The 26,658-nt window shown below is 37.3% G+C and overlaps 1 protein-coding gene across 1 annotated transcript; it reads right to left on the reverse strand.

Moving 5' to 3' along the window:
• Positions 1-9,946: 9,946 nt before the first annotated feature.
• Positions 9,947-24,137, reverse strand: LOC138900171 (uncharacterized). Its single transcript, XM_070186886.1, has 3 exons — positions 23,863-24,137; positions 10,552-10,636; positions 9,947-10,210 (listed from the first exon to the last, which is right to left on the reverse strand). Exons 1-3 carry the CDS (start codon positions 24,135-24,137, stop codon positions 9,947-9,949), a joined length of 624 nt encoding a protein of 207 aa, XP_070042987.1.
• Positions 24,138-26,658: the final 2,521 nt, after the last annotated feature.

Raw genomic sequence — 26,658 nt, forward strand, 5'->3', positions numbered from 1 at the left:
AGAGTGTAACATCTCAGCATTTCATCAGCCTTAACCCATTTATCATAGGCCTTAACCTGATCATCAGTAGCATATTAATCAGGGTTTTTTGGCACTTATCGGTGATTATAAATTTGTAACCTTTAACAGTTAGGACAATATCAAGGTTCCTTTTCCAGTCAACATAATTCGGTTCTTCTAACTTGTTTTGGTTCAAAATTGAGGTAAGTGAGTTGAATGAAGACATGGTTAATCTGAGAGATATTCACATTAAATAGATCATTAGTTATGCAATAAGAATAATAAAATTCAAAATAAAAAATTACACATATAATCATGCTCATTGAACGGTTAGATTCGATAAGGAAACTTAACTATTAATGCAAAATATATGAGTTATGTCAGATATTTACCCCCATAAATTAAAACAGGACCAACTCAGATGGAGAATAAACTATCAATTTAAGATAGGTAAATATCACTTTTTATAAACTCTAGTTTCATTGAATTAACATGTAACTCAGTTGGAGAATTAATATAAGTTATCAAACAACTAGAGACAAAACTACAGTAATTATCTATAATGAATTTATCCGATATGGAAGAAGACCTATGTCAACATATAAATTCATTATATTACTGTAAAACATGATTGGAAACCATGGGTATTGAACCCTACCACCACTGTTTTCGTTAAAAAAAATTCTTTTAGTAAAAACAATTCCAGAAAATAGTAAAATGGCCAAAAACCCATCTAAACAACCCTGAATGCCTGAAAAACAACGTACATCATGAGCAAAGCTGATGAGTATTGCTCACTGGGTCGTTTCTGATGAACCTACCAAATTTGAGGTCAATCGGAGTTCGACGGAATTTCATAATTCCAAAATCATGACCTATTAGCAAAAATTGATTTTTGGCATTTTTAGGGTTCTGAATATTTTGACTCGTTCATATCACATATCATAGTTATGTATGTTAATCCATAATTTCAGAACTCAAATTATTATTATAACAGTCTCATTTTTATAAAAAAAAAATTGTTTTCATGGAGAAATCACAACAAACATGGGGAAAACTACACAGTTTTCATGAAATAGAACACCACTATTTTCATAGAATAACCACAACAAACACGTATAATTTAACAAAACGTTTTAATGTTACTCTATTCATGTTGTATTACATTATCTAGTTAGATGTAAAACGGTATCTGATACCAATTGTTAGAACATGCGCAGCGGAAGCAAGTATAAACATAGGTATCGCAAATATAAAAACTAGACAATGATTTGATTACCGAGATTAGAAGCACTAACCTCCCGAAACTATTGCACAAGTGCTTCACAGAGCAAGAATCCGGGGCTGCAGTCTTCTGCCATGCTCCTGTAACGACCCGGCCGCTCATTTTGAGCAATTATGTCCAGTTCGGCAATTTGAGGTCATGAGTAACTTCACATAGTGTATTATAACTTGCGTACATGGTCTTATTTGATTTTTGAGTGATCTGGAATTGATTTTAAAGAAGGACTCCCACTTGAGAAGCTTGAGGTTGAAAGAGTTGACCAAGTTTGAATTTTAAGTATCTGACCTCGGATCAGAGTTTTGATGGTTCCGGTAGGTCCGGATGGTGATTTTGGACTTGGGAGTATGCCCGGGTTTGCATTTGGATGTTTTTTGAAGGTTTCGACACCATTTGGCGAAACTTGGAATAGGCCCGTTTCGTCATTTGGAACTTGCGTGCAAAATTTTGGTGTCATTTGGAGTTGATTTGATGTAGTTCGGATGCTTGGTAGCAATTCTATAAGTTCTTCAAGTTCATTGTGATTTTCATGCATTTTGGTGTCTGATTCGTAATTCTAGATGTTATTTTGGTGTTTTGATCGCACGAGCGAGTTCGTGCTATATTTTTAGACTTGTGTGAAAGTTTGGTTTGGAGGCCCGAGAGCTTGGGTGGGTTTTAGATTAGTTTCAGAGTATTTTGTTAAGAACTATGTGTGCTGATACTGATGTCATCGCATATGCGATGAAAAGGTCGCAAATGCGGCCATCACATTTGCGGACTCCTAGTCACTTTTGCGATGTTGTGTTGTTGTGGGAGAGTTTGCATTTGCGAAGAAATTCCTCGCATTTGCGAGAGTTTTGTTGTCCACTTTTGCGAGACCTCTGTCGCTCTTGCGATGGCTGTGTCTTCGCATTTGCGAAACTTTTGGTCGCAAATGCGACTTTAACAGAGAGTCCCACGGTCCGCTTTTGTGATGAAATGCTCACTTTTGCGAGTTCGCATTTGCGAAGCGAGTGACACAAATGCGACATTTGAGGCTGGTATTAAGACTTTCATTTTAGGATTTAGCTTCATCTTAACATATTTTGATCCCTATACTCGGTGGAAGGCGATTTTATGGAGAGATTTTCATACCAACTATTGGGTAAGTGATTTTAATTAATTTTCAATTATATTTTATGATTATAAATTAGATTTAACATCAAATTCATGAGAATCTAAGAGAAAATTTGGGAATTTTTGTCAAAGTTTTGAAAAATAAAAATTGGGGATTTGAGGGTCGAATTGGACTCGGATTTGGAAACAAAACACATATATAGACTCGTGAGGTTATGGGTAGTCAAGACCTACCCTTGGACCGGGTTTTGACCGGATGGGCCCGGGAGTTAACTTTGTTGACTTTTTTAAAAATTGTATAAAGATCATAACTTTGTTAATTAAAATTTTTTCTCTTGCATTGTTTGATGTATTTAAGTCGTCTATGGCTATATTGAGCCGAGCGAAGGTGAATTTGTGAAGGAAAAGCTAATTTGATACTATTTTGGCCGAATTAAGGTAAGTATTTTGCCTAACTTTGTTTGGGGAAAATCACCCTTTATGTTTTGTATTGATGGTACTATTTAAATTATGTGGAAGGCATGTACACGAGGTGTCGAGTGTGTATACGGGCTTATATGTGGTATTTGACCAGTTTAGATTATTAGGCTTCTTTCATGCATTTAATTGAAATTATCGTTTCATGTTATATCTTTTGTTGCTAGGCTTGCCCTTACGTGCGCTATTTGAAGTCATTAGTATATGTTCTATCTTTCAGTTGCCAAGTGCCCCTTATATGTTTTTAATTGTTAGTTGTGATTGCTTGTTGAATACATGCCTTGTCTGTCACATGCCTTCATTGTTAATTGATTCTCGAAAATTGTATCTTGGTTTATGAATTATCATTTCTTGTTATTTGATTTTGTGAGTTATCGTGTAACTTGTTCATCCGTTGCGACTTCTTTGTGTAGCTTCAATATTGCATTGATTTTGTGATGCGTCGTAGTTGGTTGTAGTTTGTGTCATGACCCAATTTCACCTATAGGTCGTGATGACTCCTAACACTACAGCTAGGCAAGCCAACTAGTAATTTAAACCCATATTCAATTCTTTAAAAATTAACCGAGTAATTAAACTCTTCTTAATTGCAGGAATTTAATATAATATGAAAAGATTATAGTAAAAAATAATAATCAAGTCCAAAATTTCTACTAGTGTGTGTGCCAAGACGTGGTGTCATAAGTGTATGAGCATCTAGTAGATTATACAAAAATTACAAATACTGTCTGGAATGAAATAGACAGAATAAAAATTCAGGAAGAGGCACTAGTTGCTGTAGAATGGCTCAGAAGGACAGCTCACCACTAAGCCTTTGGATATCGAGGGTGCGCGCCGATAGGTCCAACAATAGCACCTGTCTCAGGTCCTGCACAAAAAGTGCAGCAAGTGTAGCATGAGTACGTAAATAACGTGTACCCAGTAAGTATCAAGCCTAATCTCGAAAAGGTAGAGACAAGATGGCCGACTTTGACACTCACTAAGGGTCAATAATAATAATTGAAATAAAACTAGAATATCTAAATCAACATGATTCACAGAGTTAACAATAATTTTATTTAACCAGCAGAAATAATTAAATTCCTTCAATGCGACAATTTTCAATCTATTAATTAAATTCACAAACTGCAATTAAAATATAAGGCATTAGATTATTATAATTATTATTAGAAATGATTTCTGCCGAGGTCGTACGGCCCGATCCAGAGTGTCGTGTACACTGCCAAGGGACGTGCGGCGCGATCCATAGATGCATCTATACTGCCGAGGCGTTCGGCTCGCTCCACAAGAAATGAGGACATTTTCTTATGTACCTCCGGAAGGAGAGTATATTTATTATAGGTAAATTCGAGAGGATGAACAATTCTTTTAACAATTAATTAATTTAAGCATAAAATTAAGTATATAAGATTTCCATCTTTTACTATCTATCCCTTACAATTCACAATATATTTAAAATAATTTAATTAAATAAAGGATATAATTTACACACATAATTCATGCTTTGAGTCCTAAACTACCCGGACTTTTAGCATAGATAGTAGCTACGTACGGACTCTCATCACCTCCCGCATACGTAGCCCCTACAATTAGCAATAATTATTAATTTAATCACCTATGGGGTAATTTTTCCCTCACAAGATTAGACAAGAGACTAACCTTGTCTCTAAGTCCACTTTCCGATCAAAATATCGTGTAAAAACCTCAATTCGATGCCGAAATATTCGAAACTATCCAAAAGTTATATAAAATAATTAATATATGTTCATTAATTCGAAATTCATCTATTAAATAAATTACCCTATCCAAAATGGTAAAATTTCTAAAATTTACCCCGGGCCCACGTGCTCGGATTACGGAATGTTTGGATGAAAACGTTACCCATAATCTCAAGAACTCAAATATATAATTTCTATCCAATTCTATAACTATTTTCGTGGTTAAAATCTCATTTTTATAATAATCTAGGTTTTTCATCTAAACATTTTATTTCTAAGATTACCGGTTATAATTTACCCATAATCTATGTATTTAACTCAAGGTGTGTAGAATTAACTTACCTCCAAGTTGTTAGTTGAAATCCCCTCTCAAAAAGCTCTGACATCGCCTAAACATGGAAGAAAAACGGACAAGAATGGATTGAGCTTCGTCCGTTTTAAGGTTCTGTCCAAGCAGGTTTATCGTACATGCGAAGCGATTTATCGCACTTGCGGAAGTTCCTCGCAGGTGCGAGTCTCACTAGCCTTGGCCAAGCTCGCATCTGCGCACAGTGCTTCGCACCTGTGCGATTGCAGGTGCGCCAAAATTCTGCATCTGCGGCGATGGCCTCCCCTTTTCCGCTTCTGCACATAAACCTCGCATCTGCGACAGTCTCACCTGCAGCTGTCCAAGTGCAGGTGCGAATGTACCAGAAGCATAAGGCTTCAGCTCTTCTTCAAAATTCCAAAATTGATCCGAGCCTCGTCCGATTAACACTCGAGGCCCCCGGGGTCCGGTCCGAACATACCAAAATGTTTGAAATCATAAAACGGACTCGCTCGAATTCTCGGAACATGTAAAACAACATCAAATCTAAGAATGATACTCCAAACCAAATTGATTCAACTTAGAAATTTTAAATTTTTCAAACTTACTCCGAATGCGCCGAAATATACTTATACTACTCGGAATGACACCAAATTTTGCGTGCAAGTCTTAAATCACTATACGGAGCTATTCCCAGACTCAGAATTCAAAATGGACCTCGACTACTCCAAAATCTATTCCAAACCAAATTTAAAGAACTTTAAACCTTCAAATAGTTGATTTTCACTATTAAGCGCTAAAATGCTCCCGGATTATCCAAAACCCGGTTCGAACATACGCCCAGGTCCGAAATCATCATACGGACCTGTTGGAATCGTCAAATCCCGATTCCGGGGTTATTTTCTCAAAATATTGACCGAAGTCAAACTTGGCATTTTAAAGCCAAACTAAGTAACCAATTGTTCCGATTTCAACCCGATCACTTTCAAATTCTGAATCAATCATCCCCGCAAGTCGTAAATTATTAAAAACACATTCGAGAAGTTTTATTTAGGGGAAATGGGTACTAAAAGTTAAAATGACCTTTTGGGTCGTTACATTCTCCACCTTTTAAACAAACGTTCGTCCTCGAACGGGTTTAGAATTGTACCTGGAGTGCCGAATAAGTATGGATATCCGCTCTGCATGTTTTCCTCGGCCTCCCAAGTCACTTCCTCGACTGGTTGGCCCCTCCACTGGACTTTTACTGCAGAAATCCTCTTGGACCTCAACTGGCGAACCTGTTTATCAATAATGACAATTGGTTCTTCTTCATAGCCTAAACTATTATCTAGTTGAACTGTGCTGAAGTCTAACACATGTGATAGGTCGGCATGATACTTCCGAAGCATAGATACATGGAAAATCGGATGAACTCCTGATAGATTGGGAGGCAATGCAAGCTCATAAGCAACCTCCCCAACTCGTCTCAACACCTCAAATGGGCCTATTAACCTTGGGCTCAACTTGCCCTTCTTCCCGAATCTCATGATTCCCTTCATCGGCGAAACTTTCAAGAGAACTTTTTCATCCATAATAAATGATAAATCACGCGCTTTATGATTTGCGTAACTCTTCTGTGTGGACTGTGCTGTACGAAGTCGCTCCTGAATCAACTTTATCTTTTCCAAAGCATCTTTCACCAAATCAGTACCATATAACTTAGATTCACCGGGCTCAAACCTTCCAATGGGCGAACGACATCGCCGACTATATAAAGCCTCAAATGGAGCCATCTCGATGCTGGATTGGTAACTGTTATTATAAGGAAACTCGACCAAAGACAAGAAACGATCCCACTGACCTCCATGGTTAATCACACATGCCCTGAGCATATCCTCCAAAATCTGAATTGTCCGCTCTGACTACCCGTCGGTCTGCGGATGAAAGGTTGTGCTGAGCTCTACACGGTTCCCCAATTCACTCTGTACTGCTCTCCAGAAATGTGAAGTAAACTGAGGGCCTCTATCTGATATAATAGAAATTGTCACACTGTGCAACCGAACTATCTCCTGAATATAAATATGAGCCAACATCTCTGAAGTATACGTAGTCATAACCAGAATGAAATGCGCCGACTTGGTTAACCTGTCAACAATCAACCAAACTGCATCAAATTTTTGCAAGGTCCGCGGCAACCCGACTACAAAGTCCATAGTAATGCGTTCCCATTTCCACTATGGTGTAGTCATCCGCTTAAGTAGGTCACCTGGCCTCTGGTGCTCATATTTAACTTGCTGACAATTTAGACACCTAGCTACATGCTCAACGATGTCCTTTTTCATTCGTCGCCACCAATAATGTTGCCTCAGGTCACGATACATCTTCGTAGCACCTGGATGAATAGGATACCGAGAATTGTGTGCTTCCTCTAGGATATTTTTCCTCAGTCCATCTACATTAAGAACATATAGACGATTTTGGAGTCGTAGAACACCATCTGCGCCAATAGTAACTTCCTTGGCACCACCCCGTAGTACCGTTTCTCGAAGAACCATTAAGTGTGGATCATCATATTGGCGAGCCTTGATCTATTCAAATAGTGAAGACTAAGCTACAATACATGCAAGAACTCGGCTTGGCTCTGAAATATCCAGCCGCACAAGTCTGTTGGCCAAAGAATAAATATCCAAAGCTAATGGCCTCTCCTTTGCTGAAATGAAAGCCAAACTACCCATACTCTCCGCCTTCCTACTCAAGGCGTTTGCAACCACGCTTACTTTTCCTGGATGATGCAGGTTAGTAATATCACAATCCTTTAGTAACTCAAGCCATTTGCGCTGTCTCAAATTTAGGTCTCTCTGCTTGAAAAAATGCTGCAAACTACGATGATCAGTGTAAACTTCACTAGACACCCCATAAAGATAATGCCTCCAAATCTTTAGAGCATGAGCAATCGCAGCTAACTCCAAATCATGCACTGGATAATTCTTCTCGTGGGGCTTCAGCTGACGTGAAGCATATGCAATAACTCGCCCTTCCTGCATCAATACACAACCCAAGCCAATGCGTGAAGCGTCACAATACACTGTATACATCCCCGAACCGGAAGGCAACACTAACACTGGTGCTGTAGTTAATGCTTTCTTGAGCTTCTGAAAGCTCACCACACAATCATCGGACCATTGGAACGGAGCACCCTTCTAGGTTAATTTGGTCAAAGGTTCTGCAATAGATGAAAAACCTTTCACGAACCGACGATAATAACCTGCTAAACCCAGAAAATTCCTAATCTCAGTCGCCGAAGTGGGACGATGCCAATTCTGAACTATCTCAATCTTTTTGGGATCAATTTTAATGCCCTCGCCTGATACAATATGCCCAAAAATGCTACAGACTCTAGCTAGAACTCACATTTGGAGAACTTAGCATATAGCTTTTGTTCCCGCAGTGTCTAAAGCACCACTCTCATATGCTGCTCGTGCTCCTCCTTACTGCGCGAGTAAATCAAGATGTCATCAATGAAGACAATGACAAACGAATCAATATATGGCCTGAATACCCTGTTCATCAAATCCATAAACGCTGTCGGGGCGTTAGTTAAACTGAAGGACATTACTAGAAACTCATAATGACCATATCTGGTCTGGAAAGCAATCTTCAAAACATCCGAATCCCAAATCTTCAACTGATGGTACCTCGACCTCAAGTCGATCTTAGAGAACACCCTAGCACCCTGCAACTGGTCAAATAGATCATCAATACGCGAAAATAGGTATTTGTTCTTAATAGTGACTTTGTTCAATTGGCGATAATCAATACACATTCGCGTAGTACCATCCTTCTTCTTCAAAAATAATACCGGTGCACCCCAAGGCGATACACTCGGTCTGACGAACCCTTTGGCTAGTAACTCTTTAAGTTTTTCTTTCAATTCTTTTGGAGCCATGCGATACGGTGGGATAGATATAGGCTGAGTATCTAGAGCCAAGTCAATACATAAATCAATATCACGATCAGATGGCATGCCTAGAAGATTTGAAGGAAATACATCGGAGAACTCTCGAACTACAGGCACTAAATCAATAGTCGGAGTCTCTGCAGTAGTATCTCGAACATAGGCTAGATAAGCCAAACAACCCTTTTCAACCATGTATTGAGTCTTCATAAAAGAAATAACCCGATTAGGTGCACTAACAGACGAACCCTTCCACTCCAACCTAGGAAATTCTGGAATAGCCAAGGTAACAGTCTTGGCATGGCAATCTAGGATGGCATGATATTGAGATAATCAGTCCATGCCCAGGATAATTTCAAAATCGGTCATCTCAAGCAATAGCATATCTGTTCTAATTTCATAACCACAGAATGTAATAATACAGGACCGGTTGATCAGATTAAGTACTACAGAATCGCCCTCAGGAGTGGACACATAAACAGGAGTACTCAAGGACTCATGAGAAACACCCAGAAATTGAGCAAATAGAGAGGACACATATGAATATGTAGATCCTGGATCAAATAATACGGAGGCATCTTTGCCGCAAACAGAAATAATATACCTGTAATCACGGCATATGAGGCCTATGCATATGGTCTGGCCGGAAAAGCATAGAACCAAGCTGAAGCGCCAACTGGCTGGCCTCCGCCTGGCTGATCTCTACCTCTAGGACGACCCCTACCCACCTGTCCTCCACCTATTGGTGGTTGGACTACTGGTAGAGCAACTGGTGCTGTAATCATAGGATGCTGACCCTGCTTCACTGGTCTACCCCCAAGTTTGGGGTAGAATCTCCGTATGTGACTGGGATCCCCACACTCGTAACAACTCTTAGGTACAATGGGCTGCTGACTAAGAATCTGGCCCTGGTGACTTGAATACCCGCTGGAAGAACCCTGAATTGTTGGTGGGCGATAAGAACTCTCTGGCATAGCACTGAAATAAGGTCGTACTAGAGCATCTTGAAGAGGCGGTGGTGCTTGATGTAGGGGCATGTTGGACTGCCCTCTCACGAACTGACCTCTACCCCCAGACGGAGCACCTCTGAACTCTCCAGAGTATCTAAACCTCTTATCTCTCATAACCTACTCTCGGCTCCACTGACACACACCCTTAATCCTATGGGCTATCTCCACGACTAGCTTATAAGAAGCACCTATCTCAACCTCTCGAGCCATAGTGGCCTGAATGCCAGTATGTAAATCTGCAACAAACCTCTGCACTCTCTCTGGCTCAATAGGGAGTATCATAAGTGCATGGCGAGATAAATCAGAGAACCTCACCTTATAATCGGTCACTGACATCCGACCCTGCTGGAGCTGCTCAAACTGAAACCGTAACTCTTCCCTCTGGGAAGGTGGAATATACATGTCTAGGAAGATACGGGTGAACCTGTCCTAAGTCATGGGAGGAGAATCTACTGGTCTGCCAAGAACCATCTACAGGCTCTGCCCTCTAGCTGAAAAGTAGCAAAGTTAACCCCATGAGACTCTAATATCCTCATGTTGTATAGTCTATCCTTGCATCGATCAATGAAATCCTGGGGATCCTCATGTCGCTCATCCCCAAAGATAGGAGGATGTAGTCTAGTCCATCTGTCCAATAGTTTCTGCGGATTAGTGGCTGCAGCTGGCATGGGCTCAGGTGTGGCTGCTGCCACTGGTTGGGCTCCACCCACGGTTAGTGCAACCTGGGTCTGATATACAGCAGCTGCCTGCCCATGAGCCTGCGCGGTAGGGGTCTGTGCTCCCCACCCCCATGAGATGTGGCTGCGTCTGCCAGAAATAAACCTGCATGAGTCATAGTGTCCATGAACCGCAACATACGACCCATGACATCCTGAAATCCCGGTGCAGATGTGAAATCCACCGGAGCTGGCTCTGCTACATGCACCTCACCCTGTTCCTCAATAATGGGATTCTCTGCTGGACCCACTGGCGGCATAACTGGAATAGTCCGGGGACGTCCTCGCCCCCTACCACGAGTTGGAGCCCTCCCTCGACCTCTAGCAACTGGGCGACTAGCTCTTCCCTGGTCTAGAACCTCATTAGAGCGCGTTCTCACCATCTATGAGAGAATAAGAGAAAGATATTTAGTACTACATCAATTGCACGATGGAATATAAAGAAAGGTAGTTTCCTAACACCCTATAGCCTCTCGAAGATAAGTACAGACGTCTCCGTAGTGAACTGCAAGACTCTATTAGGTCTGCTCATAACTTGTGAAACCTACCTGAACTTAGTGCTCTGATACCATGTTGTCATGACCCAATTTCACCTATAGGTCGTGATGGCGCACAATGCTATAGCTAGGCAAGCCAACTAGTAATTTAAACCCATATTCAATTCTTTAAAAATTAACCGAGTAATTAAACTCTTCTTAATTGCAGGATTTTAAAACAATATGAAAAGATTATAGTAAAAAATAATAATCAAGTCCAAAATTTCTACTAGTGTGTGTGCCAAGACGTGGTGTCACAAGTGTATGAGTATCTAGTAAATTATACAAAAATTACGAATACTGTCTGGAGTGAAATAGACAGAATAAAAATTCAGGAAGAGGCACTAGTTGCTGCAGAATGGCTCAGAAGGGCAGCTCACCACTAAGACTTTGGATATCGAGGGTGCGCGCCGATAGGTCCAACAATAGCACCTGTCTCAGGTCTTGCACAAAAAGTGCAGCAAGTGTAGCATGAGCACGTAAACAACGTGTACCCAGTAAGTATCAAGCCTAATCTCGAAAAGGTAGAGACGAGATGACCGACTTTGACACTCACTAAGGGTCAATAATAATAATTGAAATAAAACTAGAATATCTAAATCAACATGATTCACAGAGTTAACAATAATTTTATTTAACCAGCAGAAATAATTAAATTTCTTCAATGCGATAATTTTCAATCTATTAATTAAATTCACAAACTGCAATTAAAATAAAAGGCAACGTATAATTATTTTTATTATTAGGCACGATTTCTTCCAATATCGTACGGCCCGACCCAGAGTGTCGTGTACACTACCGAGGGACGTGCGGCGCAATTCATAGATGCATCTATACTGTCGAGGTGTTCGGCTCGCTCCACAAGTAAGGAGGACATTTTCTTATGTACCTCCGGAAGGAGAGTATTTTTATTATAGGTAAATTCTAGGGGATGAACAATTCTTTTAACAATTAATTAATTTAAGCATAAAATTAAGTATATAAGATTTTCATCTTTTAATATCTATCCCTTACAATTCACAATATATTTCAAATAATTTAATTAAATAAATGATACAATTTACACACATAATTCATACTTTGAGTCCTAAACTACCCTGGCTTTTAGTATAGATAGTAGCTACGTACGGACTCTCGTCACCTCATGCGTATGTAACCCCCATAATTAGCAACAATTATTAATTTAATCACCTATGGTGTAATTTTTCCCTCACAAGATTAGACAAGAGATTACCTTGTCTCGAAGTCCATTTTGCGATCAAAATATCGCGTAAAAACCTCAATTCGATGCCAAAAAATCTAAAACTATCCAAAAGTTATATAAAATAATTAATACATGTTCATTAATTCGAAATTCATCTATTAAATAAATTACCATATCCAAAATGGTAAAATTTCTAAAATTTACCCCGGGCCCACGTGCTCGAATTTCGAAAATTGTCGGATGAAAATATTACCCATAATCTCGAGAACTCAAATATATAATTTCTATCCAATTCCATAACCATTTTCGTGGTTAAAATTTTATTTTTATAAAAATCTAAGTTTTTCATCTAAACCCTTGATTTCTTAGATTTACCGGTTATAATCTACCCATAATCTATGTATTTAACTCAAGGGCTGTAGAATTAACTTACCTCCAAGTTATTAGTTGAAATCCCCTCTCAAAAAGCTCTGAAATTGGCCAAACATGGAAGAAAAACGGACAAAAATGGACTGAGCTTCGTTCGTTTTAAGGTTCTGTCCAAGCAGGTTTTTCGCACATGCGTAGGGATTTATCGCACCTGCGGCTTCACATAGGTGTGAGTCTCACTAGCCTTGGCCAAGTTCGCATCTGCGCACACTGCTTCGCACCTGCGCGATCACAGGTGCGCCAAAATTCCGCATCTACGGCGATGGCCTCCCCTTCCCTTTTCCGCTTCTGCGCATAAACCTCGCATCTGCGAGAGTCGCACCTGCGGCTATCCAAGCGCAGGTGTGAACGTACTAGAAGCAGAAGGCTTCAACGCTTCTTCAAAATTCCAAAGTTGATCCGAGCCTCATCCGGTTAACATTCATGGCCCCGCCCGAACATACCAACAAGTTTGAAATCATAAAAAGGACTCACTCGAACTCTTGGACCGTGTAAAACAACATCAAATCTAAGAATCATACTCCAAACCAAATTGATTCAACTTAGAAATTTCAAATTCTTCAAACTTACTCCGAATGCGCCGAAATATACTTATACTACTCGGAATGACACCAAATTTTGCGTGCAAGTCTTAAATCACTCTACAGAGCTATTTCCATACTCGAAATTCAAAACGGACCTCGATTAATCTAAAACCTATTCCAAACCAAATTTAAAGAACTTTAAATCTTCAAATAGTTGATTTTAACTATTAAGCACTAAAACGCTCTCGGGTTATCCAAAACCCGATTCGTATCCAAAACCGATTCGAACATACGTCCAAGTCCGAAATCATCATACGAACCTATTAGAACCGTCAAATCCCGATTCCGGGGTCATTTTCTCAAAATGTTGACCGAAGTCAAACTTGACCTTTTAAAGCTAAACTAAGGAACCAATTATTTCGATTTCAACCCGATGACTTCCAAATTCTGAACCAATCATTCCGAAAGTCATAAATTATTAGAAAAACATTCGGGAAGTTTTATTTAGGGGAACGGGGTTCTAAAAGATAAAATGACTGGTTGTGTCATTACAGTTTGTTTGCTTAATTCATATTATTTGGGGAGCGGGTTACACGCCACAATGGTATTGATAATGATGATATGGTAAAATAAGGGAGGATTATGATATTAATTTATGATGATATGGTGGGATCGGGTTATGCGCCGCAATAATTTTGTGTACGTATTAATTGCTATTGATAATAATGATATGGCGGAATAAGGGAGGATTATGATGTTGATAAATGATGATACGATGGGATCAGGTTGGGCGCTATAACGGATTGTATATTTGATACTTGATATTGATTAGTGATAATATGGTGGAATAAGGGAGGATTATGATATTGATAAATAATGATACAATGGGATCGGGTTGCGCGCTGCACCGGATTGTGTGTGTTGTACTTGTTATTGTTGTTATGTCTTGTATGAGTCATGCATCCTACATGAGCCATTTTATTATATCTATGTGTCAATATGTGCTCCCATGGTCACTTGGTGAATTAATTTTCAAGATGAAATTACTGCACGGAGTCATTATCTCATACTCTGTTGAATTGTCGATAACATAACGGTTTTAAATGAAAGAATTAGGATCATGCTTACCTTATGTGACTCTTAAGTTAAAACTCGCCGTTTCATTCGGTACTTTACTATTCTTAATAGCTGTCATATTTTTAATTGATTTCTCGAATTAAACTCCTTATCTTATCCGACGTTTTTACTTTACTTAAAAACCGTTATTACGTTTTATTTTAGCAAATTCTATATTTAATTCGGTGACTTATCCGATGTTTTATTTATTTGAAAATGATACTTTCTTTACCCAAAAGACTTCTAAACTGAACTCAATTGATACCATATCATGTATAGTACCTTATTTCACTGCATTTGGTTCCTAAATAAAACTCATTTTCTCATTGATTTTCTACTTTACTCAAGACTGTTATTATGCCTTATCGGATGTAAATAAATCTCTTGAACATATTTAATTAGCATTTGACACGGATACAAAGTATATGGTAGCACGTGAACTTTATCGTGCAAAAGTGATTTGGAAAATGTGGGCACGATGTGCCATACGTGTAAGATTTGGAAGTTGTGACTCATGATTCGGGATTACGAGGAGTGGTACCTCGGGTAATTCTTGTTGTAATTCATGCATTAGGAACGATTTGATTGATTGAGTTGTCATCGGTTCTTTTTACTTGAATTTATTCATATTTCATATGTATTTTAACTATGTTGTTGCTTTATTACCTGGTTGTTTCTTGTTGCCATTCGTGCTTCTATTATCTTCACTGTTGGTTGTAAATTTGTGATCTTTCTGTTGTTGGTCTTACATTGATGTTCTTTCCATTGTTAGATTTATGTTATATCATGCACAAGTTTATATGTCTGTTAGGTGTCTTGACCTGGCCTCGTCTATACTCTACCGAGGTTAGGCTTGATACTTACTAGGTACCGCTGTGGTGTACTCATGCTACGCTTATGCATATTTTGTACAGATCCAGATACTTTTGATCGAGTTGATTTTGAAACTCATGTCTGTGCGGCTGGAGACTTCAAGGTATACTTGCTCGACATTCGCAGGCCCCAAAGTCACCTTCTGTTATATTTTATTTCCACTGTCTACTATTATTCCGGGACGGTGATATACTTGTTATTTCTAGTTACTCTTAGAAAGGCTTATGACTTGTACTATTGGTTTTGGGATTATATAACTGATGTTGGTTCAGACATAGTGTTACAGATATTATTTAATGTGTTGCAGTTTAGTCAGTTAAATTCCATTAATAATCAGCATGTGTTAGGTTTACCTAATCTTAAAACCTAGGTGCCATCACGATATCCTAAGGTGGAAAATGGGGGTCGTGACAGCTCCTAGTAAAGCCTTGGAAGAAATTATTTGAGTGGGCAAATAATACAACTCTAAAAAAGTAAGTTATTAGGTAAAACTAGTCTTTTATTTGTAAACCCGAAATTAAGCCAAAAAACAGGCAAACATTTGTGTAGGATTCTTCTAGTGTAGTAGAATCCTACTCTAATTCAAACAGATAACTTTTCTCCCAAGTCATTTTTTACTCAAGTCTGTCCAAGTTTTACTAGGTATAGCAGGGACCACAGAATAATAAGAGGCTACCAATTATAGTATTAATTCGAAATTTGGATGAATTAAATCCTACTATAATTAATCGCAGTTTACTAAAAAAGTGCAATTGAACTCTTCAATATGAATTTCGAAATTCACTAACACTTATTTTAACTCCCCATGTTAAGATTACAAATACCAATTAATTAAAGAAAAATTTATCTCCTATAGCAAATGTATACACCCTATTTATTATAAACTAAAATAATTTTAAAATATTATTTTCTATAGCTACCTTTTATATTTTATAGCAAAATAGGTATTTATGGTATATACTACAATTGAGGCATGAAATACGCTATTTGTGATTTTCCTCTCTCTTTCTTTCAATTAACACACGATTCTCTCTCAGAATTTTTCTTCCCTCTCTCTATTCCTTCTCTCTCTCTCTTCTGAGATAATATGTTGTGTTTCACTCTCTTCAAATCTCCTCTTATCTAATGTGCAACTACATGGAAGACATTCTTATGGAAGCTACATAATGGAGTTTCTCCCTTTTCCGTATCTTCTATAGCTATTTTATGCCTTGAAACTTCCATCAGATGAGATAATTTGTAACAGAGAGTTTCTTTTGTTGTTTGATTATTGCAAATGGCCTCTTACATATTTCTTTCTGATCAATTTGGTCTCTCTCTTATCTCTCGTCGCTCTGAGGCTAGGGCCACTACGCGGGGAGCAAAAACGATGTCGGAATAACCCGAGTGGAGCATGGGTAAGGTAACATAAACGACAGATACTGCAATATTTTCTACGCTGGAGAAGATTTGAGGGTCGGAATTTTTGTTCATCTCCATTTTTAGTTTTAATATAATGTATACAGTATTTTGCTTGGCCGGAAAATGCCATCATCGACGAACTTTCTTCTCTTCTTTGCAATTTAGCCACATACATTGATACAAGTATATTGTATTGTTTACAAATTCATTCAAACACATTGTTTTTTTATAAATATATTTTTGTTGCATGTATTTATGTATTTCGAAGGTCTATATTTTTTTAATACAACTGAATACATGATATAAACATTGAAATACACTGAATACAAATATTAAAATAAAACATAATATAAATTGTGAATACAATTTTTATTAAAATACAGTGAAATATAGTAAAATACACTGAATACAAATATAAATATAGTGAATACAACCAATGAAATATACTGAATACAACAGTAATAACATGTATTAGGAATAACTAAAATACTATTAATACAAATACGTTTGAATATACTGAATATAAAATAGTGAATACAGTAAATACAAATATTGAATCTAATGAATGCAACAATAAAAAAAATATTGAAACACACTAAATACAAAAGTTAAATACAACAGTTATATACAATTGAAAAATTATTCTAATTAATTAAGTTGATAATGAGGCATGTTAGAATTGATTTTGTTGAGTTATATTAGGAGTGTATCATGCTAATTGATATTATTTCTGTTATTAGACAGCTGGACAGACCTATTTTTAAGGTGATTGCCTTTACTGTATTCATGAATATATGGCGCGAATACATGTGAATACATGCGCGTACAACTGACTGTCATAATTTTTAGGCACTTTTTGCTGTTGTATTCATGAATACAACAACGCGAATATAGCGAATACACTACCGTAACAACTGAATAGTAGCTATATGAAGTAATTATGTATATAGTAGCTATAGAAAGTTAATAGCCACTAAACAATAGTGGTTTCTGAAAATTTCTCTTAATTAAACTAAATCACTAATAATTTAATTTAATCAACTAATTAAATCCTTTATAATCTCGCTTAAACTATTTCATGTGACGGATACAAAATCCATCGGCCGGGGTTTCACATGAAAATCATCAAACCCAAAGCCGAGTCACGGATTCTATCAACTAATTATTATTTCACAAATGTTATTCGTTATTGTCCAATCTATTAGGCATACACTAACGCTTAATAGAGTTGTACCTTTTGATAAATCAAAACAACAAACAAATCACAATGATCATAATAACTATATCAAGATTAAGAGTATAAGCCCATTTAATGAATCAGAGAAAATATTTTATATATATTCAGTACAAAAACATCTTTTCTCTATTTGGTCCATTCAATATACACTAAGTATACTAGCACAAGAAGTTGGAGTAAAATCATTCCCATAATCAAGATAAATTATACTTTAATCTTGTGCTACAATCATCAAGATATTTTGCCCAACAATATCTTCGATTGTGAACAAACTTTATTACTTATGAGAGCCGACAATTTAATCTTCTGTGCATGAGCTAATACTTCATACACTAATTTATCTACTGCATAACTAAAGGACACACATGTAACAACTGATCTATTTAAAATATTATATACTTTATTGAATTGAATAAATCAATTAAACAATTATTCTTTAAAGAATAAAACACAATACTATAGCTAAATCGCATGATTAATAATATATCCCAACACATACGTGAATACATAATGCCCTGAAATTGTTAATATCTTGTGCTCTGGACGAGCTTGTAAAATTCAAATAGATACAAACGGAAATACCATTTTAGATATTAAGGTTCAAATCACACCAATAAATGTTTCTTCTTTCTATTTTCCTCTCAGTCATGAGTCTTCCTACCAATACAAGAAAAAAAGGAGAACCTTTTACGAGAGAGAGAATGAAAAAAACCTAACCTAACAAAATGATCATGAAAATGAGGGTGTACGAGATGCTTGATACCTTCTTCATTTTTTGTACAACTATATCAATGATGGTTTTTTTTTTCTTTTGTAAATGAATGCACAACATATGTTTTGGTATATAAAATATATAGATGGTGTAACAACAACTTACCTAATTGATGCACTCCAAAAATGTTTTAAATTTTGGAAGTATAGTAAGCAACAAAGAAAATTAACGAACTTCTTTGGAAGGTGGGAATGGCTGAAGATTTTCATTTCATATTAAGATATTAGAAATCAGATGTACTTTTATCTCTTTATTATTCCTTTGATAACAGCACTTGTACGTACGCAAAAGATAAACTCAAAATAGAATATCCGAAAAAAAAAAAAAAACAAGTGACAAAGAGTACAATACTTACTGCCAACCGAATTTTTCTTATTGTTGGTGAGAATGAGCCTAGGAATATATGAGAAGGAAAAGGAAAAGAGAAAAGTATTAGAAAAAGGCTGAACTTACCTCTTTCCCAAAAATAGAATTGTTAATTAGATCATTGAACTCAATTTTGATTTTGCATTTCGTTAAATTGTTTTTGTTTGTTTGTATGCGCAGCTATAGAAAGTTTATTAAGTACGTAACAAAAATCGTCCTCAAGCTCAGACTTTTCAACCAGGTGGTTTGTGAAAAAAAAAATGAAAAAAAGCTCAATATAATTTTTTCTAATATAATATATCTGGCCCTGCAAGATAATATTTTCGAAGAACATACTGGCCATTATAAATAATTACATTAGCTCACTTACCAATATAATTCACGTTTATTAGAACTGTATTCACCACAATCAAATTCTAAGAAGACATGTTTGTTAGATACTAACTTAGATTCAGACTTCAATATTTCCTTGGTGAACTGTATCGTGGAACTCTTTTGAATTGTATATAGTAAATTTCTAACATTTAAGAAAAAATATATAGTGCTTAATTAAGATATTTGAGACATCTATATATATATATATATATATATATATATATATATATATATATATATATATATATATATATATAAAATTGAGGCACTTGGCCCGATAATGTGGCATGTCTCAATGACTAGGAATTGCTTTTATCTTTTATCACCTTTTCTTCCCACATTTCTCTCCCCTCTTTTACTTTTTTCCTTTTATTTTATATAAAAAAAAATCTAACAGTTGCATCATTTTCTTAACTCTAACAGTTGCATCATGTTCTTAACAGTTGCCAATCTTTAATTCCTTAATAATCACATCTTTAAATGCCTTCTGCAACCGGAAATCCGTAATCCACTAAATTACACTTCTCTCGCTTCTTGTTCTTTGTGTTGGGTTGTTCATTTGTTATTTGGTACCGTGATTACGCCTAATATTTCACTGATCTAATTTAAACACATTTTTAACAATTTATTTTAATTAAATAATAAAAAAACTAACAACCAGAATAATATATGAATTTAAATGTGCAAACCAAAAATAATATGATGTCTAAATACCATCCCAGGACTGGAGTCACAAGTGCACGATCTTCTAAAATAATACAAACGCCGTGCAACTATACCTCAAGTCTCCTCTGATAGCTGAATCCGAGCAATTCTACAGTACGCCGCTGTAGTGACGAAGTAGTGACGAGGCTAAGACAAGTCGCTTACGTTAACCTGTACGCAATAATAATAATAATAACAACACGAAAAGAAGTAAGACCGGTAAATCATATCGATAATTGAAGACAATTCAACCGTCATAATCCTTCAATAAAGTTCTGTTGCGGCGTGCAACCCGCTCCAATAATATAAAATTGACATAAAATCCGTTACGGCATGCAACCCGATCCAACAATATAATCTTTCAATTAGATTCCGTTGCGGCGTGCAACCCGCTCCAACAATATAATGTAATAATTCTTAAATGTGAAAATATTCCAATAATTATAACATTAAATAAGAAATTAGAAACAAGGCATACAATGATTATAATATTTTTGGAAAACAAGTAATGACAAGTAGCAATTAATTATGAAAATCAGGAAGAAAATAGGTAATTTAATATTTAATGTGCTAAATGTTAAGTAGCAATTAAGACACATAATTCAAATAAATACGTAGCAATTATAGCATGAATTCAAGACATAATATTGGGTAAGGAATATGACAGAAATAATTAATATAATAATTAATTCATGATTTAAAATAATTTATGATTATTAGATAAATATGGAAACAATCAATTTGACGATGCATAGACACTCGTCACCTCACCTATACGTCATTACACATGAAATTCACTCAACAAATAATTCAACGGTTCTATTCCCTCAAGTCAACACTTACCTCGCTTCGCAAGCAAATTTAAGATTCCAATAAACCTTTGCCTCACAAATTGGTATCCGAAAGCTTCAAATCTAGTCATAAATAATTCAGTACACTTAACACGAATAGTAGGAATTAATTTCATATGAAATTACAGATTTTCGGGATTAAAATCCGAAATTCATCTCAAAAAATAATAGTGGGACCCATGTCTCGAATCTCGAAAAAACTCATGAAATCTGAACACATATTCCGGGACGAGCCCAACTATATAAAAATTATCGAATTCCGACATCGGATTGCCTTTCAAATCCTAAATTTTCGTTTTTGAAAAGTTTTACAAAACTCCCAATTTCTTCCATCTAAATCTGAAATAAATGATGAATATTGACAAGGATTTATGAAATACTATCACTTGCGGATAGAGAACACTTATCCAAGTCAAATTCGTGAAAAATCCCTTTGGAATCGCCCAAATCCGAGACTCAAAACTCAAAAATGAGTAAAAATGGCAAACTTTCGATTTTAAGCTTTCTACCTAGGCAACTCGCATGTGTGAAATGCAACTTTATCTCATATTTCCAGGCAAATAAATATTGCTACCAGCCTTCAGTAAATCATCATAACTTTATGTACAAATGTTCAAATAATGAATGGTTTTATCTTTTTGTAATCTAGAATCAAAGGGCTACAACTTTCATGTTTTAAAAATCTCCAGGTTCTTTATAGATTGCGAGATATAAGCTTCCAAAGTCAGCTCTGTACATCAGAAATTCGCACACTGCTGTAGCCGAAAACTGCAGTACCAGCCTTCAATAAATCGATTATAATTTTTTGTACAAAGGTCCAAATGATGAATGGTTTACTTTTCTGGAAACTAGAATCAAAGGTCTACAACTTTCGTGTTTTGATAATCTCCAGATTCCTTATAGATTATGAGATATAAGCTTCCAAAGTTAGCTCTATGCATCAGAAATTCGCACACTGCTGTAGCCGAAAACTACAGTAAAAAATGGCCTACAAATGGTCCGAAACCACTCCGAAACTCACCCGAGTACCTCGAGACCTCATCCGAATATTCCAACAAGTCCAAAAACATAATACAGATTTACTCGAGGTTTCAAATCACGTCAAATAATGTCGAAATTACAATTCATACCTCGTTGCCGAAACGTGTTAAATGAATCCGGAATGACTTCAAATTTGGCGTACAAGTCATCAATTATTGGCAACATATATTTGTTTTTAATAGTAGCCTTGTTCAACTGCCGATAATCTATACACATCCGCATTGAACCATCTTTCTTCTTTACAAATAACACTGGTGCACCCCAGGATGAGGCGCTAGGTCTAATGAATCCCTGGTCAAGCAAGTCTCATAACTGTTCATTCAATTCCTTTAGTTCCGGCGGGGCTATATGGTATGGTGGAATAGAAATGGGCTAGGTGCCCGGAGCCAAAACAATACAGAAGTCAATATCTCTATCGGGTGGCATCCCCGGCAAATTTGCAGGAAATACATCCGGAAACTCACGGACAATTGGGACTGAATCCATAGAAGGAACATCCGCACTAGGATCGCGAATATAAGCCAAATAAGCTAGACACCTCTTCTCGACCATACGACGAGCTTTCACGTAAGAGATAACCTTGCTGGTGGAATGACCAAGAGTCTTTTTCCACTCTATTCGAGGTAACCCCTGCATGGATAAGGTCACCTTTTGGCGTGATAGTCCAATACAACATGATAAGGTGACAGCCAATCCATTCCCAATATAACATCAAAATCTACCATATCAAGAAGTAGAAGATCCACGCTAGTCTCAAGACTCCTATTAGTAACCACACACGAACGATAGACATGATCTACCACAACAGAATCTCCCACCAGTGCGGAGACACACACAGAAGCACTTAGAGAATCATGAGGCACAACCATATGAAGCAAAATAGGAAGACACACAGGAATAAGTATATCCCAGATCAAATAGAACTGAAGCATCTCTATGGAAAACTGGAACAATACCTGTGATCACAACATCGGATGATTCGGCCTCAGTCCTAGCTGGAAAAGCATAAAATTGGGGTTGGGCCCCACCATTCGGAGTTGTATCTCTGGGACGACCTCTAACTGGCTGGCCTCCACCTCTTACAACTTGACCTCTACCTCTAACTGTCTGACCCCTTCCCCTAGTTGGCCAGGCGGGCGGTGGAAATACCGGTGCCGGTATGATGGCACAAGAATCCTGCTGAGATCTGTTGCTCGACAACCTAGAATAATACCTCCTGATGTGACCAATGTTCCCACACTCATAACACCCATCATGCTGTTATGGCTGCTGAAGCTGAAGCTGACCCGAACGGGCCGGATAACTGCTGTAGTGACTCTGGATTTTTGGTGCACTGATAGGAGCTGAATGTGCACTAAATGTTGGCTGCCCAGAGTAAGGCATAATAGGACCATGACTCCCTGAAGCACCGTTAGATGCCTGAAGTGCTAAATAAAATGGCATGGGAGGATGGCCCCTACCATAAGTACCCCTGCCTCCAGATGAGGCGCCTCTGAAATTACCGGAATGACGGGGCCTCTTATCTCACACTGGCCCTCTCTCCTGGGCACGAACTAACTCGATCCGCCTAGCAATATTCACGGCTGTCTGGAAGGAAATATCACTCCCTGTCTCCTTGGTTATGTGAAGACTGATAGTATAACTGAGTCCATTAATGAATCTCCTCACTCTCTCCTTTTCAGTAGGAAGCAAGACGATGACATGACGTGCTAAGTCCACAAATACTGGGTAACAGTCATACTACCCTACTGGAGATGTTCAAACTGTCTGTGGTATTCCTCTCTCAGTGTAATAGGAAAAAACTTCTCCAGAAATAGCTGCGAGAACTGCTCCTAGGTAAGTGCAAGCGAATCGGCTGGTCTAGTAAATGCATAATCTCTTCACCACCTCTTGGCAGAACCAGTCATATGAAACACAACAAAATCGACTCCATTGCTTTCAACTATTCCCATGTTCCGCAACACCTCATGGCAGCGGTCAAGATAATCCTGTGGTTCCTCAGTAGGTGTACCATTGAAGTGAACTGGAAAGAGCTTAGTAAACTTGTCCAATCTCAATAAGGCCACAGAAGACATGACATGTCTATCACCGGCCTGTGCCGCAACAACTGGCTGAACTACCCCAACTGGCGGGACTGCTGGAGCCTGATACTGAGGAGCCATTTGCTCCGGAGCGGGAGTAGTGGGAGTTTGTGCTCCTCAACACACTTGTGAGACGACTGGTGCCACAAGAAATGTACCATTCTGGGCCACACCCTCTTTTAGGCTCACCAAACGGACTAGATCGTCCTGAAGTACTGGAGTAGCTATGAATCCTTCCGGGACCTGAACTCGTCTAACAGGTAATGTTTGAGCTGGAACCTCCACTTCGAAATCCAACTGAGGCTCTACAACAGGTGTTGTTGCTCGAGCTCGAGGCTGGGCTCTGCCTCTGCCTCTGCCTCGACCTCTGCCCCTAGTCGCAACTGCCACTAGGCGCTCTAGTCCCTGTCCGTCAGTAGATGTATTACGTGTTCTCGCCATCTGCGAGAGAATAAGAATAGAATGGTTCAATCGTTAATGATTGAATGAAAGCGCACGACAGAGAAGAATAGAAGTGAAATTGTTCCTAAACTCTATAGCCTCTGAGAGATAAGTACAGACGTCTCCGTACCGATTCTTCAGACTCTACTAAGCTTGCTCGTGACTAGTGAGATCTAAGTAACCTAATGCTCTGATACAAATTTGTCACGACCCAAAATTTCTACCTTCGGGACCGTGATGGCGCCTAACATTTCACTTTCTAGGCAAGCCAACGTTAGAATAATTTAAACCATTTTTAACAATTCATTTTAATTAAATAATAAAGAAACCAACAACCAGAATAATATATGAATTTAAATATGCAAACCAAAAATAATACGATGTCTAAATACCATCCCAGAACTGGAGTCACAAGTGCACGAGCTTCTAGAATAATACAAACAAGGGTCTGAATAAAATAAAGTTGTCTCAAAGAAAACACACATCTAAGATAAAGTAGAAGGGGACTTCAAAGCTGCGAACGTCGTCCAAGTATACCTCAAGTCTCCTCTGATAGCTGAATCCGAGCAATTCTACAGTACGCCGTTGGGACCAACTCCGAAATCTGCACAAGAAGTGCAGAGTGTAGTATGAGTACAACCGGCCCCATGTACTCTGTAAGTGCCGAGCCTAACCTCGACGAAGTAGTGACGGGGCTAAGGCAAGTCGCTTACGTTAACCTGTAGGCAATAATAATAATAATAATAATAATAATAATAATAATAATAATAATAATAATAATAATAATAACATGAAAAGAAGTAAGACCGGTAAATCATATCAATAATTGAAGTCAATTCAGCAGTCATAATCCTTTAATAAATTTTCGTTGCGGCATGCAACCCGCTCCAAAAATATAAAGTTAACATTAAATCTGTTGCGGCGTGCAACCCGATCCAACAATATAATCTTTCAATTAAATTCCATTACGGCGTGCAACCCACTCCAACAATATAAACTTTCAATAAATCCGTTACGGTGTGAAACCCGCTCCAACAATATAAACTTAAAATAAATTCGTTGCGGCGTGCAACCCGATCCAAAAATATAATTTAATAATACTTAAATGTAAAAATATTCCAATAAATAAGAAATTATTAGGCAACAAGGCATACAATGATTATAATTTATTTGGAAAACAAGTAATGGCAAGTAACAATTAATTGTGGAAATCATGGAGAAAATAGGCAATTTAATATTTAATGTGCTAAATGTTAAGTAGCAATTAAGACACATAATTCAAATAAACAGGTGGCAATTATAGCATGAATTCAAGACATAATTTTGGGAAAGGAATATGAGAGAAATAATTAATATAATAATTAATTCATGATTTAAAACAATTTATGATTATTAGATAAATATGCAAACAATCAATTTGACGATGTATAGGCACTCGTCACCTCGCCTATACGTTATTACACATGAAATTCCCTTAACAAATAATTCAAGGATTTTATTCTCTCAAGTCAACACTTACCTCGCTTCGCAACCAAATTCAAGATTCCAATAAACCTTTGCCTCGCGAATTGGTGTCTGAAATCTTCAAATCTAGTCATAAACAATTCAATACACTGAACATAAATCGTAGGAATTAATTCCATATGAAATTACAGATTTTTCGGATTAAAATCTTAAATTCATCTCAAAAATCAACAGTGGGACCCACGTCTCGAATCTCGGAAAAACTCACGAAATCCGAACACCCATTCCGAGACGAGTCCAATCATATAAAAATTATTGAATTCCTACATCGGATATTCTTTCAAATCCTAAATTTTTTTTTGAAAAGTTTTACAAAAATCCCAATTTCTTTTATCTAAATCCGAAATAAATAATGAATATTGATATGGATTTATAAAATACAATCACTTGCGGATAGAGAACACTTATCCAAGTCGAATTCCTGAAAACCCCCTTTGGAATCACCCAAATCCGAGACTCAAAATTCAAAAATGAGTAAAAATGGCAAACTTTCGATTTTAAGCATTCTGCCTAGGCAAGTCGCATGTGTGAAATGCGACTGTCGCATATTTCCAGGCAAACAAAAATTGCTACTAGTCTTCAGTAAATCGATCATAACTTTCTGTACAAATGTCCAAATGATGAATGGTTTAACTTT

The sequence above is a fragment of the Nicotiana tomentosiformis genome, chromosome 10, assembly GCF_000390325.3.
Source record: "Nicotiana tomentosiformis chromosome 10, ASM39032v3, whole genome shotgun sequence".
NCBI classification, from domain to species: domain Eukaryota; kingdom Viridiplantae; phylum Streptophyta; class Magnoliopsida; order Solanales; family Solanaceae; genus Nicotiana; species Nicotiana tomentosiformis.

Coding starts and splice junctions, on each gene's coding strand:
- LOC138900171 (XM_070186886.1), bottom strand. CDS start 24,137: ATGGCTCCTCAGTATCAGGCTCCAGCAGTCCCGCCAGTTGGGGTAGTT. Junction 10,637..23,862: donor ATGACTGGTTCTGCCAAGAG/GTGGTGAAGAGA, acceptor TATTTCTGGCAG/ACGCAGCCACATCTCATGGG. Junction 10,211..10,551: donor CTGCTGTATATCAGACCCAG/GTTGCACTAACC, acceptor CCACCTTCCCAG/AGGGAAGAGTTACGGTTTCA.